Genomic DNA, 13,692 nt, shown 5'->3' on the forward strand with positions numbered 1-13,692 from the left:
GTTGTCGTCCATCACTGTTGTTTGCAGATGACAGGTATGTCAGGTTTACTGGTAAACCAGAAACACAATTCAAAGGCTCTGAACTTTTATATGTAAAAAAACAAAAAGAAARCAGGAAAGAAAGAAATAATTAGTTTGGTTAAAAATGKTAACATGTTCATCTCTATGTAATTAATTAATCAAAATGAATGTTTTATTTTTAGCTGGCACAGATTAGCCAATCACATTGAAGTAACTTGGTGCAGGTTTAGTTGAGGTATCTAGATTGGATGTAGATTCCTTTCTGGACTTTAAACTAAGCATCACAACGAGAACAAAAGAGACTCTGAAAGTGTTATGGAGTGGTGMATCGAGTATTTCAGAAACCAATCTACCCAGATCAAGCTCAACCATCCCACTGGTTTACTGGTTTTATATCAGAGGAGGAGACAGGGTGAACTGGTTACAACCAAGATATGCAAAATATCTTGTGTGAAAATACGTGCCAGCATTGAAGTCAATGGTCTGCAGCAACATTAACTCACACTGCCACTSCTGTCAGCTAAGAGAACAGGAAACTGAGGCTACAATTCACACATACTCCCAAAATGTGTCAATACCAAATTACGAAAAGAGGCGATTCAGCCTTAAATTCAGCTGAGTTGCAGCAGTGATGCATCTAAAACATGCAGGACACTGAGAGGTGGAGACCCTGCTCTAATCTGCAGCTTACAGAAACCATTTAAACTGGATATTTTTACTTCAGACACTGATGATGTTTACATTCATCAATGATCAATGAAGGAAAAAAGAAAAGAATGAACGAAAGAAGGAAGGAAGGAAAAAAGAAAAGAATGAACGAAAGAAGGAAGGAAGGAAAAAAGAAAGGAATGAACAAAAGAAGGAAAGTAGGAAGGAAGGAAAGAAAGAAGGAATGAAGTACAGAAGGAAGGAAGGAAAGAGCGAACGAATGAAAGAAAGAAGGGAAGAAGGAAAGAACAAAAGAAAGAAGGAAGGAAAGAAAAGGAAGGAAGGAGAGGGAACAATGTAAACGAGGAAAAAATGAATGAAAACATAGAAACTATTATTCTGGCACAGAAACTCAAATACCAGACTTTTCCAGACTGTGCGTTTTGTAAAAATAAAAAAGGAAAATGCTGTCAATGGCGAACTGCTAGGTAGGTTATGACATCACAACCTGATCTTTACAGGTGCCTCAGTTCTCACACTCTGAGTCTGAAATCAAACCTAAAATCAAGAGAAAATCTAATGTGGTGAAAATGAGGTAATGACAGAGAGAGAGGAAGATGTTGCTCAACACACCAGCAAAGGAATCATTCAATGGATTCAGTAACAAACCACCAAGACATCAAAACTAAACTTTAAGAAAAAAAAAAGTCTGATCAACGCATGCTAACAATGGATTCAAAAAAATAAAAAAACACGGCTGTGAATCCACTGACTCATGCTCCACGAACAMGGAGTAACAGCCAGTCATCGAGTTGATTCATGAGCCATTCGATGCATTGACAGAAGGAGGACCTGCCGGGGAAAGGAGGCAAAAGGCCCGCAGAGAGAGAGAGAGAGACAAAACCCAGATTTCACGACGAACCCGCCGGCAGGAAACGTCTGAGTGACGGCTTGTTTGTCCAGCACACCGAAATTTTCCAAACACTTCCAAGAGAGACGTTATTATCTCCTTATATCTCTGTGTGTGTTGTGAATGYGTGCTGAAGGGGGTAGGGCATCACGACAACGCAAGCCTCCAGACAAGAAGGTGGTTGCCGTGGAAACCTCGGACGACCGAGGGAAAAGAAGGAGCGATAGACAGCGAGAGACGGAGAGAAAGAGCGCGTGTGTGATGAAAGAAATAAAGGGGAATCATCCTGAGGCAAAATTAAAAGGGGAGGAAAAAGAGGAGAGAAAAAAAAGGGCCCTGGGAGGAGTTGAGAGCATCTTATTTAAAAAGAAACAAAGAGGGAGAAGAAACAATTAGGATAGTGAGATCAGAGAAGAGTGGAAGAGCAGTGAGGAGAAGAGYGCAAACTCACAGGGAACGGTGCGGAGGTAGAGGTTGTCTCTGATGATCTGCTGGTGGTCGTGGTCCACTGAGCCCTTGGAGAAGCGAAGGTTGAGGTAGTGYCGCAAATCTTTGTCAACTACCCCCCCTAAAAAAATAAAAATAAAAAGAGTTGAGTCAGGATCTGGTGTAAAGAGGCGTTTGCTCAAATGGTCTCCGAAAATCTATTAAAATGAGCTCAAACAAGAAACAGCAGTTCCTAAACAAGTCKACTCTTCTCAAGCCTGAACACTTTTATATGTTTTGTGGAGGTCAGTAGTGTTTAAGAAAAAAGGCGGTTTAATTCATTTGTACATTTTCAGCCACTTCAGAAAGCACAAGCAGTCAGATGAGAGTACTTTGATTTAAACTGACAAAGATTGGGCCAGAAATAAGTGTAGATTCATYTGCTGAGTGACATCAGGGAGTACAAACTTTTCCAAACCTAAACAAACATCTGGTTTCTAGAGAACACTGCTGATCAGTGAGAAACAGGATGTAGCTGCCGGTAGCTAGACATGCTATTCTAAGAAGTTATTTTATTTTTTATAACCAACACTACGCTACATATTTTAATCTATAGAATTTATCCTCACAGTTCRTTGTCTAAGCTTGTAATAAGTTACATTTGACCTCAGTTTAAACCATAGAAGTTTCTTTTTTAAGCATCTCTGTAATTAGGTYGCGGCTAATCAACTTTGCATGTAGCTAATTAAGATGGCTGACAATTAGCCACGGTGGCTAATAGTTTTTTGGCCTGAAAGAGAACCCTCCATCAAAGCTGCAGCAGGTAACTATTATAAAAATATACACTGCTCAAAAAAATAAAGGGAACACTTAAACACTTAAGTGAACACTTAAGTGTTTCCTTTATTTTTTTGAGCAGTATATTTTTTACATATTGATGTGGAGCAGCAGGGACCTGTAAGGTTTTCTTGTTCAAAGCCCTTTTTTCTCAGGAGTCACTAGAACTCCTTATTCAAGTCGTTAGACAGGAAACCAGATGAGTTCGTTATTGGTTGGTTTCAATGACCAAGCCAACGAAGGCAATAAGAATGTGGCTGACTTTAATAACTGTAGAAAGTCGATAAATTGTACTTTGACCTGCATTTTATGTATATAACCACATACTTAGGAATATCATGCGATTATATACTGGGACACGACGCTAAAGCATCACAGGGCAACACTCACAACATTACACAGACACACTTATACTTAAACAATAAACAATTGACCTAGCAGTCATGTTTTTGGACCRGCAGGATAATGTGTTTTTCTCTAAACCTAAATGATTTAACCCCTGGAGGAACATGTTTACTGACCAGAAACATGTCAGTAAACGTTGAAATGTACTCATTATTTATAGCACTGATATAGTACTATCCTGGTTTTTCATGTTTTGTTTTCTAACTTTGACATATTTTATTTATCCAACCCTGACCCAAAAACATCTATTTTCTAAATATGTGAAATGCGACATGGGCAATATTCAACTTGCTAGATGGAAAAGCAATAGATGTGCTAACAACAGTTGGCAGCAACAGGTAATAATGTGTCTCATTCTGGATTTATGTAATTCATCACTGTAGGAACTTTGTTACAAACATGTTCAAACCCTAAGAAATGCAAGAAATTGTTTGTTTGCTTGTTGTTGTTTTTTTTTTTTTTTGCAACTTCATCTGAGACCAAAATTATCATCTTGGAAGATTTAAGTTGAAACTCATCATCATTCAACGAGAAATATGTAGTTTTTTTTTGCTTTTACCAAATGTCCATTTTTATTTTTTTATTTTTTACACCTTTCTGAATAATTAACTATAACATCATGATTGGTATTACAGTAATCACAATCTTGGACTGCAGGGTGGCACRGTTGGTTTTGCTGTTGCCTTGCAGTGAAAAGGTTCTGGATTCAGTTTGCATGTTTTCCATGTGTGGTGGGTTCTCTCTGGGTCGTCCGGCTTCCTCACACCGTCTAAAAACCTGTTGACTGTTATGATAAATGATAACACTAAATTGTCATTAAGTGTGTGAGTCTGTCCTCTGTGTCTCTGTKTCGCCCTGTGATTGTCCTGTGGACTGTCCAGTGTGTGAGCTATGTCTCACCCAGTCACCACTGGAAACAGGCCCCAGCGAACCCTTGACCGTGCAAGAACAAGTGCGTGTAGACAAAGATGGATTTATTGATCAGCTTTTTGCATCACCMTAATTTTATCTCCTGCCTCCTTCCACAATTTTTTTTATCAGATTCAAGACTGAATTCTGGCAGAGCCACTTCATAATGTTACCTCAGGTCATTGGTGCATGGATTAAACCWTAATCTGTCTGGAATTTGAGTAATTTTGTGATTTATCTATATATATACACTTAGAAAGCACTTAATCAATTTTCACATAAAGGCATTGAAAATCTCCAACTTTTCAAGTCAGAATTCATATTTTGGGAGGTAAATCTTCYAAACGCAACATTAGACAATTATAAGTTTTCAAGTTTATTTTAAATTTTTKATGTTTTAACTTGCAAGTCAGGAAACCAGTGAGTTTGGCTCATTGTGCAGAGTGACTAAACTGTTAGCAGCAATAGTAAAAACAATAYGCTTTCTAGGGGATTTTATGTCTATAATGCCTTCATCATCTCTTACACATGAAGTGACCATATTGTACTGTAAGGCCAGAGACAGTGGGGAAACCTTTGAGTTTTGTGGAAGTTTTGGGCCATTTCTGTTGACTGAAACGTCACAATTAAAGATATGTTTGGCAATACAAGTTACAAATGGAATGTTTAAGGCATTCAGGCTTGTAGTTCTTACAAACTTTCACAGCCAAATCAAGCCAACCAGTGCCACCAGTGACCCAAACACACACGTCAGGGTAATTGTGTAAACCGGTGATCCCACAGGGACTTAATGTGCGGTGTCAGCAGGTCAGGTAACAAAAGCTACAGAGGACAACAGCTTGCACCCCCTTTTCTCTACGCTTCTCTATTTCCATATATTACATGCTGTATAAGCTGTTTTTCTTGTCATTAAGTCACTGAAGTGCAACACAGTAGAACTGAGCAAATAACACAACTGCACGCAGTGGAGTAAAGAGCGGGGAAAGATTCATGAGAAGGTCCACAAATAGTTTCTCCTGCCTGCATCTAAAACAAGAGAAGCCCAGGAGGACGAGAGGAGGGGAACTCGCTCTACACGCAACATTTGGTATGCAATAGTATCACATCCGACAGCGGAAGGGATGAGGTTACATCCTAAGCATTTACAAATGACAAACATGTCTTGCCACTCATGCATACAATATTGACCTCCTGCCAAACTGAGTCAACAGCCTTGGGCCTACAAGTTGATGCAGCGCCTACCTGTCAGGGGGGGTTGACACATTGCACTGGAGTGGAAACGCATTGGGCCCCAGTGCAAACACATGCACACGAGTCCCTGACACAGGTGACTCTGTGATTCTCAGAAAACAATAATGCATCGTCCGCTCACACAAACCGAGACCRTTTCATCGCCGTTTTCAGCAAAGCCAGAGGAGGAGTGAKGAGGAAAAAGGAAGCAAGGGTAAAACCTTCATCAACATCAGGCCTGCCGTGATTCTCTGATAAACCACTCTGCTTTGTATTCAGGCACAGGCTTCGTGCTGGGCATGCAGACACCGACACACACATATTAATACATGCACACTAGTACACACACACAGAGAAAGACAGAGAGAGCGCGAGAGGTTGAGATGAAGAAAGCCAGACAGTGAAGAGGGAGTGAGATCCATGCATCTCAACAGCAGCTGGCCCAGATGTTGATATAAAAAAAAAAAACGTCCTTCTCCACAGGTATAAATCCACTGACAGCCTGTCCTCCCTGGCGTCCTCTAGCTTCACATCCCACCGCCACACATCACATCTTCCTTTACCTTGGTGAAACCTCCCCGTCTTCCCCGTCTTCCTCTGCTTCCCAACTGCTGCTCCGGCACACAGCAACCGGCTGCAGCCAATTTTAATCCCAGAAGATGACGACCGGGGTGGGGGGTGTTGGGTGGAGGGGGTGATGGTAGATGGAGAGAGACACGGATAGATGGAGAGAGACGACGACCGTCAGGAGGAGGGAAAAAAGAGGAGAAGAAGATGCGCCAGTGGGAAGCCGGGCTCTGAAAAAAAAAGGGGAAAAAAAAACCTGCCAGCCGATTGGGCAGGCCATTTCCACAATCCTGCAGCATCCTCTATCTGCTTCTGGTGTTACTGCACTAGAGTGTGCAAATGCATGTGTGAGGGTGTGCAAGACAAAGACAGAAAAGCTGTCTGAYGGCAGCATAAAAATGTTCATGCATGCCAAGGCATTCATAGATGTGGGTTTCCATTTTTGTGCATGTCTGATTTTGGGCGGACGCCCTCAGAAATTCCTCAAATACTCTACAGCTCACCCACCACACTGACCTTGTGTGTACGTCACACAGCAGGAAGAAATACAGCAAAACGCAGCAGCAGCAGCAGCAGCATATGTCACTCTGAGGTTGTACGCACATGGAGGGCAGATGAGCACACAGCTGCAGATGCCAGTGAAGATGCCTTGAGCAGTTTCTTAAGTGAGGTTTGGTCAAGAAAACAGAAATAAACAAACACYGGAACAGAAACACATGCTGATGATATGAGCCGAGTCTGCAGGACAGGTTGATTTGAAAATGCTTGACTGGCTTAACTGTGCAGGACAAACAGTGCMGCAGATATTAAAAACTTGTGTATAGAACATTGCAGTTGACTTGCTTGGTGATTGGTTGAATCAAGAAAGCAAAAGGATAGACAAGACATGTATAAGATATACCCAGATCTCAGACAAAGACAGTGCTATCAATCACAAACCCATCTAGGCAGGCAGACAACATCCGCTACAGAGAAATACAGTAGCTCAGCCAGTCAACACTGACTCACTGTAAAGTCCATTTATCCAAAACAAACACGCAAGCAAAAAAAAAAAAAGAGAGAGCGAGCGAGCAAGAAATGAAAATCTGTGCCACCATACAGTGACTTTCAACAAGGTGGCCTATTTACAATCAGCTCCAGATTCCTCGCTGGAGTCCAGCAGCAGCTACGCCTKTAGAAAATGGCCTTTCCTCCACCATGGWTGGGAGGAGTTTCTCCAAGGTACTGAGTGCTGATAATTTCTGTGATGGTGTGTTCAAAGTGCAATGTTATTTATTTTTTTGGCTACACACCTTTTGCCTTTATTCAAAAGGCAAAATGTTCAGTTAAGAGTTTTCTGCTAGTCTTCTTTCACCTTTATTTCCTCCTGTTCTTCYATAAAGGCCAGAAATGTTGACTGCATGATCATTGTTGTTCTGTCTACAGCTTCCCCCMACCTGAGYCGTGGATCTCTGCAGTTCCTCCWGAGTTACAAAGGGCCTCTGGTTTTATTGCTGAGCTTGAGTTACACACATGTATATTTGAAGGCATCRGAGTAACACAAATCCACGTCACACCTTCCTGATTTTTATTGATCTAAATTAATACCACGTTTCCTTCCACTTCTCAACGATGCACGTCACATAAAATCACCATTATATACACTAAAGTCTGTGGTTTAGAGGATTAAATGCTTGCACTCTTCCATATATTTAAGAAAGCACTGCAGAGTTAATGTGAGGTTCTCATCATAACAACGCCCAGAGTAGACAGTTCAAATTGCAGGTTGTCCAGTCAGTAAATGTCTTCCTGTTGATCTGACTCCCTTTTCTCTCACGCCTTTAAAGAACTCGATTCCTTTTTCAGCAGAAACATGTGCTGAGGTGATCCTGTGGCGATCATCAGAAAAACCTCAAAACTCTTATTTCAGCTTCTCCGTCTTACAGTGCTTGTATGGTAGGGTAAATGAGACAATCACAAACTTTAACATAAAAGCATGTCAACATTAGGAGACAAACTACGCAGCAACAGACGCACAGATGGAACCACAGCGCTTCGGTTTAATGGCTGGAATGGATCAGAAGCAACGATAACGATGGTAAAACTCAGCACATATAAAACCCGATTACGGAGGAGAGTCGTTCACTGAGCTCGTGGGGCAAATTTCACTCATTAAAAAAGCGGAGTTTAAGTGAATATCGCTCAGAAATGACTCGACGTGTGTGCATTTGATGGGAAGGGACTCTGATGTGCCAACCTGTTAATTTAAAAGTTCCTCTTCAGCTTTGCTCCCAGTTTGACAGGACATGGACTAACAAGCACACACAGCGGCACAAATAAGAGAGAAACGCCGTTGGAAATAACAACTTTGATGCCATTTTAATGGTTACAGTTTAGACTTAGATTTTTCGTTTTCTTATAACTTGCTTGTTTGTCTTGTTTTAAATTAATTGTTGCAGAAAATAAGTGTCTGATTGTAATCTTCCCATCTTCCAAGTCCTCTGCATGGAAGACAGTTTATATATTATTGCATTTTTAACACAGCCAAGCTGTTAATAATGCACTTTTTTGTCAAGGATGCAGTGAAGTGGGTTGTAAATCTTGACCTCTGCGCCCTCAGTAGCRAGGAACAACACGTAATTTATTTTGATAAGTTGAAACAGCATTCACCCTGACCTGGCAGCTTCTAAAGCATATATGATCAGCGAAAAATATAGAAAATAGACTCCATATTTGCTTTCATCTTTACGCCAACAGAAAAACATTGTTCTCCTGCTTCATAATTTCTTGTTTTGCTATGAACATATTGCAGCTCAATACTTATTGTTTCAGCTGTGCTCTCCTGGGCAGTTTGGGACGTCTGAGTAAACCATGCAGAGCAGATCACGTGACGCAGAGAGACCAGGAACCGCAGCGTATCTTGTTACTGTAAATGTCAGTGGAAGTGTGAATTGATTAGGACGATCCTTTCAGATTTGCAAGGTGTGCATAAAAAACGCGCTATGGTTTTTCAAAATTGGCTTAAAACACAATCTGTGTTTGGCTATGGAAGCTGCAAACAGGAATGTATTTAACAATCAGAGTTAAATAAATTGTCACAATGTTTTTTTTCACGGTGCAATAAATGACATTATTTTGTGCATCTTAACAAATCAAGTACGTTTGACTTGGAGACTCGAATAAAAAGAACAAAACAAAACTGTTTATTACACTGTTAGTTTTTTTATATCCTATTAAATTATTTATCCCTTACATATCTTTAGAGAATCTTGAGAAATGTGTCGTTTCCTCAAGCAACACAAATCAGTTTAGACCAATAACCTTCACCTAGCAGCCCTAAAGTGTCCATATATTAAGAGCTTTAGGATTTCTTGTGATTTGCAAACACCGAGTTCTTCCAGCAGACAGGTGTGTGTGTGTGTGTGTGTGTGTGTGCATTATAAAGTTGGGTTTGCATGGAGAATGTAGATGCAGGAGCTAACAGGAGCCATTTTGTTTGATTTGGGTAGACATAATTAGTTTTGACATATCCACTCCACCATCAGGCCACAACAGGAGAGCAACGCCGTCTCTGCACACTGATTTGTCGAGTTTCACCACTAAACTCCTAAACGCAAACAATCCTGCAGTAATGCAGGATGCTTCAGGAATTCACCGTTGTCAGCTCTGACTCTGATTGTATATCCACTTATTTAAATCCAGACTCACCACCGGCTGGCTCGGATCTCCCCTGAGACACGGACGAGCGCAGCAGTGGATGAAGTGAGGGCGAGTTGAAGGTTGGGATGTGAGCTGACGGTTGGGGGCGTGCAGGCAGAGGAGACGCGAGATGCTGATTTTCCAGAGTGGTTGTCATGGAGAACAAAACCCCGAGAGGCTTCGTAATCAATAACTTTCACCTATTTCTGCATTGGGTTGCTCAGATTACAAAGGGGCATAAATATTTGCATTTCTTAAACAAAAAAGCATAAATATTTAAGTACGAATATACAAATGTGGCAATAAATAATTAAAAAAAGGTTACTTTACTGACAAAAGTTAGTTTATGGATATATTTCATAAAGTTTCGTCTGATTTTTTTCACCCATATGCAACAAGCAGCAATCCATTGTGTACTTTGAAGTATTTCTATTGAAGCCAGTATTAACTTCTTCTGCAGCTTGAGCTACATTAGCTCATCTGTGGGATCAGACCACATGGTCCAGCCTTGGCTTCCCACGAGCGTCACTGATCTTCGGTTACACGCTTTTATAAATACAGATCCCGGAGCACAAGATGAGGAAATGATCAGGGTTGTTTTTCACTTCACATGTCAATGCTTTTAGGGTTTTTGTTTGATTAGTGCAGGTTTGCATCTGCGAATACGTGCATTTTGAAAACCAAAACTTTAGGAACATCGTTATGCTGGTTAATCACAGAGTTTAGAAGAAACAGAAACCGTTAAAGCAATGGCTCTTACAACATCAAATCGAAATCCAATTTATTGATAAATTACCTTTAAAGATAAGCAAGTTTCCCCAGAAACTGTACAAAAATAAAATAAAAGCAAGAGATGAAATATATGCAACACTCGTAAAATAGAACAGGCGAGTCAATTCACACTGGGCTTAATGCTGATGAGAAAAAATCTGTTTTTGAAAGAGGAAGTGAAGACGCCTGTCTAATATTTAAAGACAAGAAACAAATGGAGACTTTTCTGTTGTTGTTTCTGTCTCTTTTGTGAACTGTGCTGCAGCTGATAAGATTTATGTTTGCATGTTATGAAAAAAGTCAAACGTTCTTCGCCCGTGCCCTTAAAACGTTTCTGCACCCCCGATCAGAAGCAGCTGGCGCCCTGGGCGAATCACCCCTTCAAGACGCTCATGTTGCCCATATTAGAAGCCTCCAATCTCTATAATCGGTTCCTCTACACAGTTACAACAACATCTTTATAGTTACAACCAACCAAACAAATCTTCCATATTGGCCTGATATTGTTGAAACACATTTAACGTATATAAAGGAATATAAAAACTTCTGTTTAACTCTGCTTTTTGTTGTCATATTGAAGTCGTCCAGCTGTGGATGAAGTATCTGTTTCAGTGGCAGCAGGAGGGAAGGCCTATTTCTAGCAGTAAATGACAGAGTCTTTCTCCTGAAGGTCCTAATATTGATCCTCAAACCGATCTTAATGATGATGTCCCTCCATGTCTTTCCCTACAGTGCCATAATTACGATCAGACACACATTGACAACCTCAGAGCCACATTAAAGGGAAACACGGCTGCACTACAAATGAGACTGCAGGATTAAAGATGAAAGGTTATAAGAACSATCCCTCCTCCCTCAGCAGGTAAATGAATTCCTTGTTTCACTTTAAATCACACAACCACAGTGATGAGATAAATACTGATGGACTCAGGGGTGCGCGCGCGTCGGTGTGCTGGTGTTTGCGGCGGTGTTTGTCATTCCTGATTGCGCTCTTCAACTTGAGCAGGGCTCTTCAGACTCCATCAGAAACAACATGCAGGAGGCATCTAAATGAAAACAACGGCACTGGTACAAGAGGGAAGGAGGGTGGAGAAAATGCAACAGTACAAGCGGGGTCGTTTATCGTTTTGCAGGAGCAGGAAATAATAATAATAATAAAGAAACAACACAACGGGAGAGCGCAAAATATGAAGGACTCTTAAGGGCAACATTGAGCCGTAAAATCCTCATCATTCTGGTGGAGCAGCAGTCGATAATCTGGGGGCTTTAAATTCAGAATCGGCGAGTCTCCAGTCGATACAAAAAAAAMMCACAATGATTGAAACAAAAGCTGAGGAAAGGCAACCTGATGATTATAACCCGGCAGACAGTCTAATAAGGCTTGTCTGTACTGATAAATAGTCCTTCAAGTTACTTAAGAAAACAAAGTAAACACAAGTGTAACAACCTGATTGAGTTTTTCTGCTTTATGAAAACACTCTCAGGGTTTCCCGCAGTGTATTACAAACCTGGCGGGCTATGAGGCTTAACTTGTGGCCCCGCCAGGCTTAGCATTGCTTAYTTAAGTTTTTTTTAATATTTGCAGTTTTTTAAGACTATACTTCATGTTCAGATATTAATCTTCAGATCTTCCAATAACATAATTATCAAGTGATATTTTTAAATTTCCTGTCAACTTTAAACATTTTTTTAGCTCAAAAACATTGCAGACTGCAGGACGAATGACTGCTGAGCGCCAGTGGTGGAGAAAGTACTCAAAAAATRTACTTAAGTAARAGTACAAATACACAGACAAAAATGTACTCAAGTAAAAGTAAAACTACCACATTAACATTTGTACTTAAGTAAAAGTAAAAAAGTACTGGCTTTTAAAAATACTTAGGTATTAAAAGTACAAGTACTTGCTGAATGGATTACCTAATTGCTAATATCATTAAGTGTACCGATCATATTTAATTTTAATACATTAGAAATGTGCCATTTTAATGAACAATGCCACAGATAAAGCATGTTTTTATTTCGTTTACTCTGTAACATAGTTTAGACTTAGATATGTGATTCCATGCATCATAATTTCAGGGATGGAAACATCTTGTCTCCTGTCCTATCATAACATGAACTTCACTTTTTTTTTGCTACAAGTGGCTTTTATTTTTAAAGAAATCCAACAGAAAGGGGATGGAAAGAAAGTGGGTGAATCACGGTGGGAGAGGACAGGCAACCAAGGAGCCACGTAGCAGAGTTGTAGTCAAGACCACCAACCCAAGACCAAGTCAAGACCAGCACCCCACCCTACATGACACAAAAAAAATTAACTTTTACCTATCAAAATTACTTCTCAAATTGATCTGAAAGATCCACATTCCCATAAAAAAAACTAGATATTAAATACTTAGAGCTGAAATAAATGTAATCAGTAAAGATCCGTCCAGAAGAATCGGATCGTTCCTAAATGTCATATCAATGCAGACTTTGGTCACAGCGTTGTTCGACACCTCAGTCAACACCTCCACAAAATAATTCAGTGCATGAGTGACACATTTTTTTCGTCGCAGATGCAACATGTGTCTCTGTACAGCTAGCTAACACGTCCACGGAGCTTACCTTTCTTTAAGCTTTCCTTCCAAGTGACGCTAAARGTTGGACAAAGTCCCACCGTCTGTGAAAGCGAAGCGCTGCTGATTTTCCAAGTTGTTATATCAATTTATGCAGCGCTATTATATTACTGTCGATTAGACAGACATCTCCTCCCGCTCAGAGGAAACCACTGCGCATGTCTTGGAGCTTCGCCTGCGAGTAAAGGTGGAGTCGATGGGTGACAACAGACACGTAAGTTACGATATTGCTCGGATTTTACGGCGCCACCTTAAGTCCCTGAACTTCACATTTTAACTGAAAAAAAAGCAACGCAACACTTTTGTAAAAATGTAGTGAAGTAGAAAGTACAGATACTTACTGTAAAATGTAGTGGAGTAAAAGTAGAAAGTATCCATTATTAAATCTTCTTAAGTAAAGTACAGATACACAAAAATTGTACTTAAGTACAGTACTTTGTTACTTCCCACCACTGCTGAGCGCCTCAACCACCCGGGTTAGCGAGTTTTCTGCGGGAAACCTTGATTCTGCTGGATGTGCACATAAAGTCTGTGGAAAGTTATATCTGAGTACGACAGGTGGGTAATAATTAAGACATTCACACCACAAACGTGCTGCTYAACATGTACAGGTGTGACAAAACACCGTTAACAGCTAAATTCTACGAATTTAGTAGAGATGTTGTCTTGCAGCAA

At 40.4% G+C, this 13,692-nt stretch overlaps 1 protein-coding gene across 10 annotated transcripts in view; it reads right to left on the reverse strand.

The window, feature by feature from the left end:
• Nucleotides 1-13,692, reverse strand: part of magi2b (membrane associated guanylate kinase, WW and PDZ domain containing 2b) — a 109,518-nt gene that overhangs the window by 79,680 nt on the left and 16,146 nt on the right. For 9 of the 10 annotated variants that reach the window (XM_008411409.2, XM_008411404.2, XM_008411408.2 and 6 more), the window contains exon 2: nt 2,031-2,147. In XM_008411409.2, coding sequence (XP_008409631.1) covers nt 2,031-2,147 — 117 coding nt within the window. Of the gene's footprint in view, nt 1-2,030; nt 2,148-5,949; nt 6,173-13,692 lie in introns of those variants that run through there. The other variant, XM_017305269.1, reaches the window with a different exon arrangement.

Source organism: Poecilia reticulata, linkage group LG6 (genome assembly GCF_000633615.1).
Source record: "Poecilia reticulata strain Guanapo linkage group LG6, Guppy_female_1.0+MT, whole genome shotgun sequence".
NCBI classification, from domain to species: Eukaryota; Metazoa; Chordata; class Actinopteri; order Cyprinodontiformes; family Poeciliidae; genus Poecilia; species Poecilia reticulata.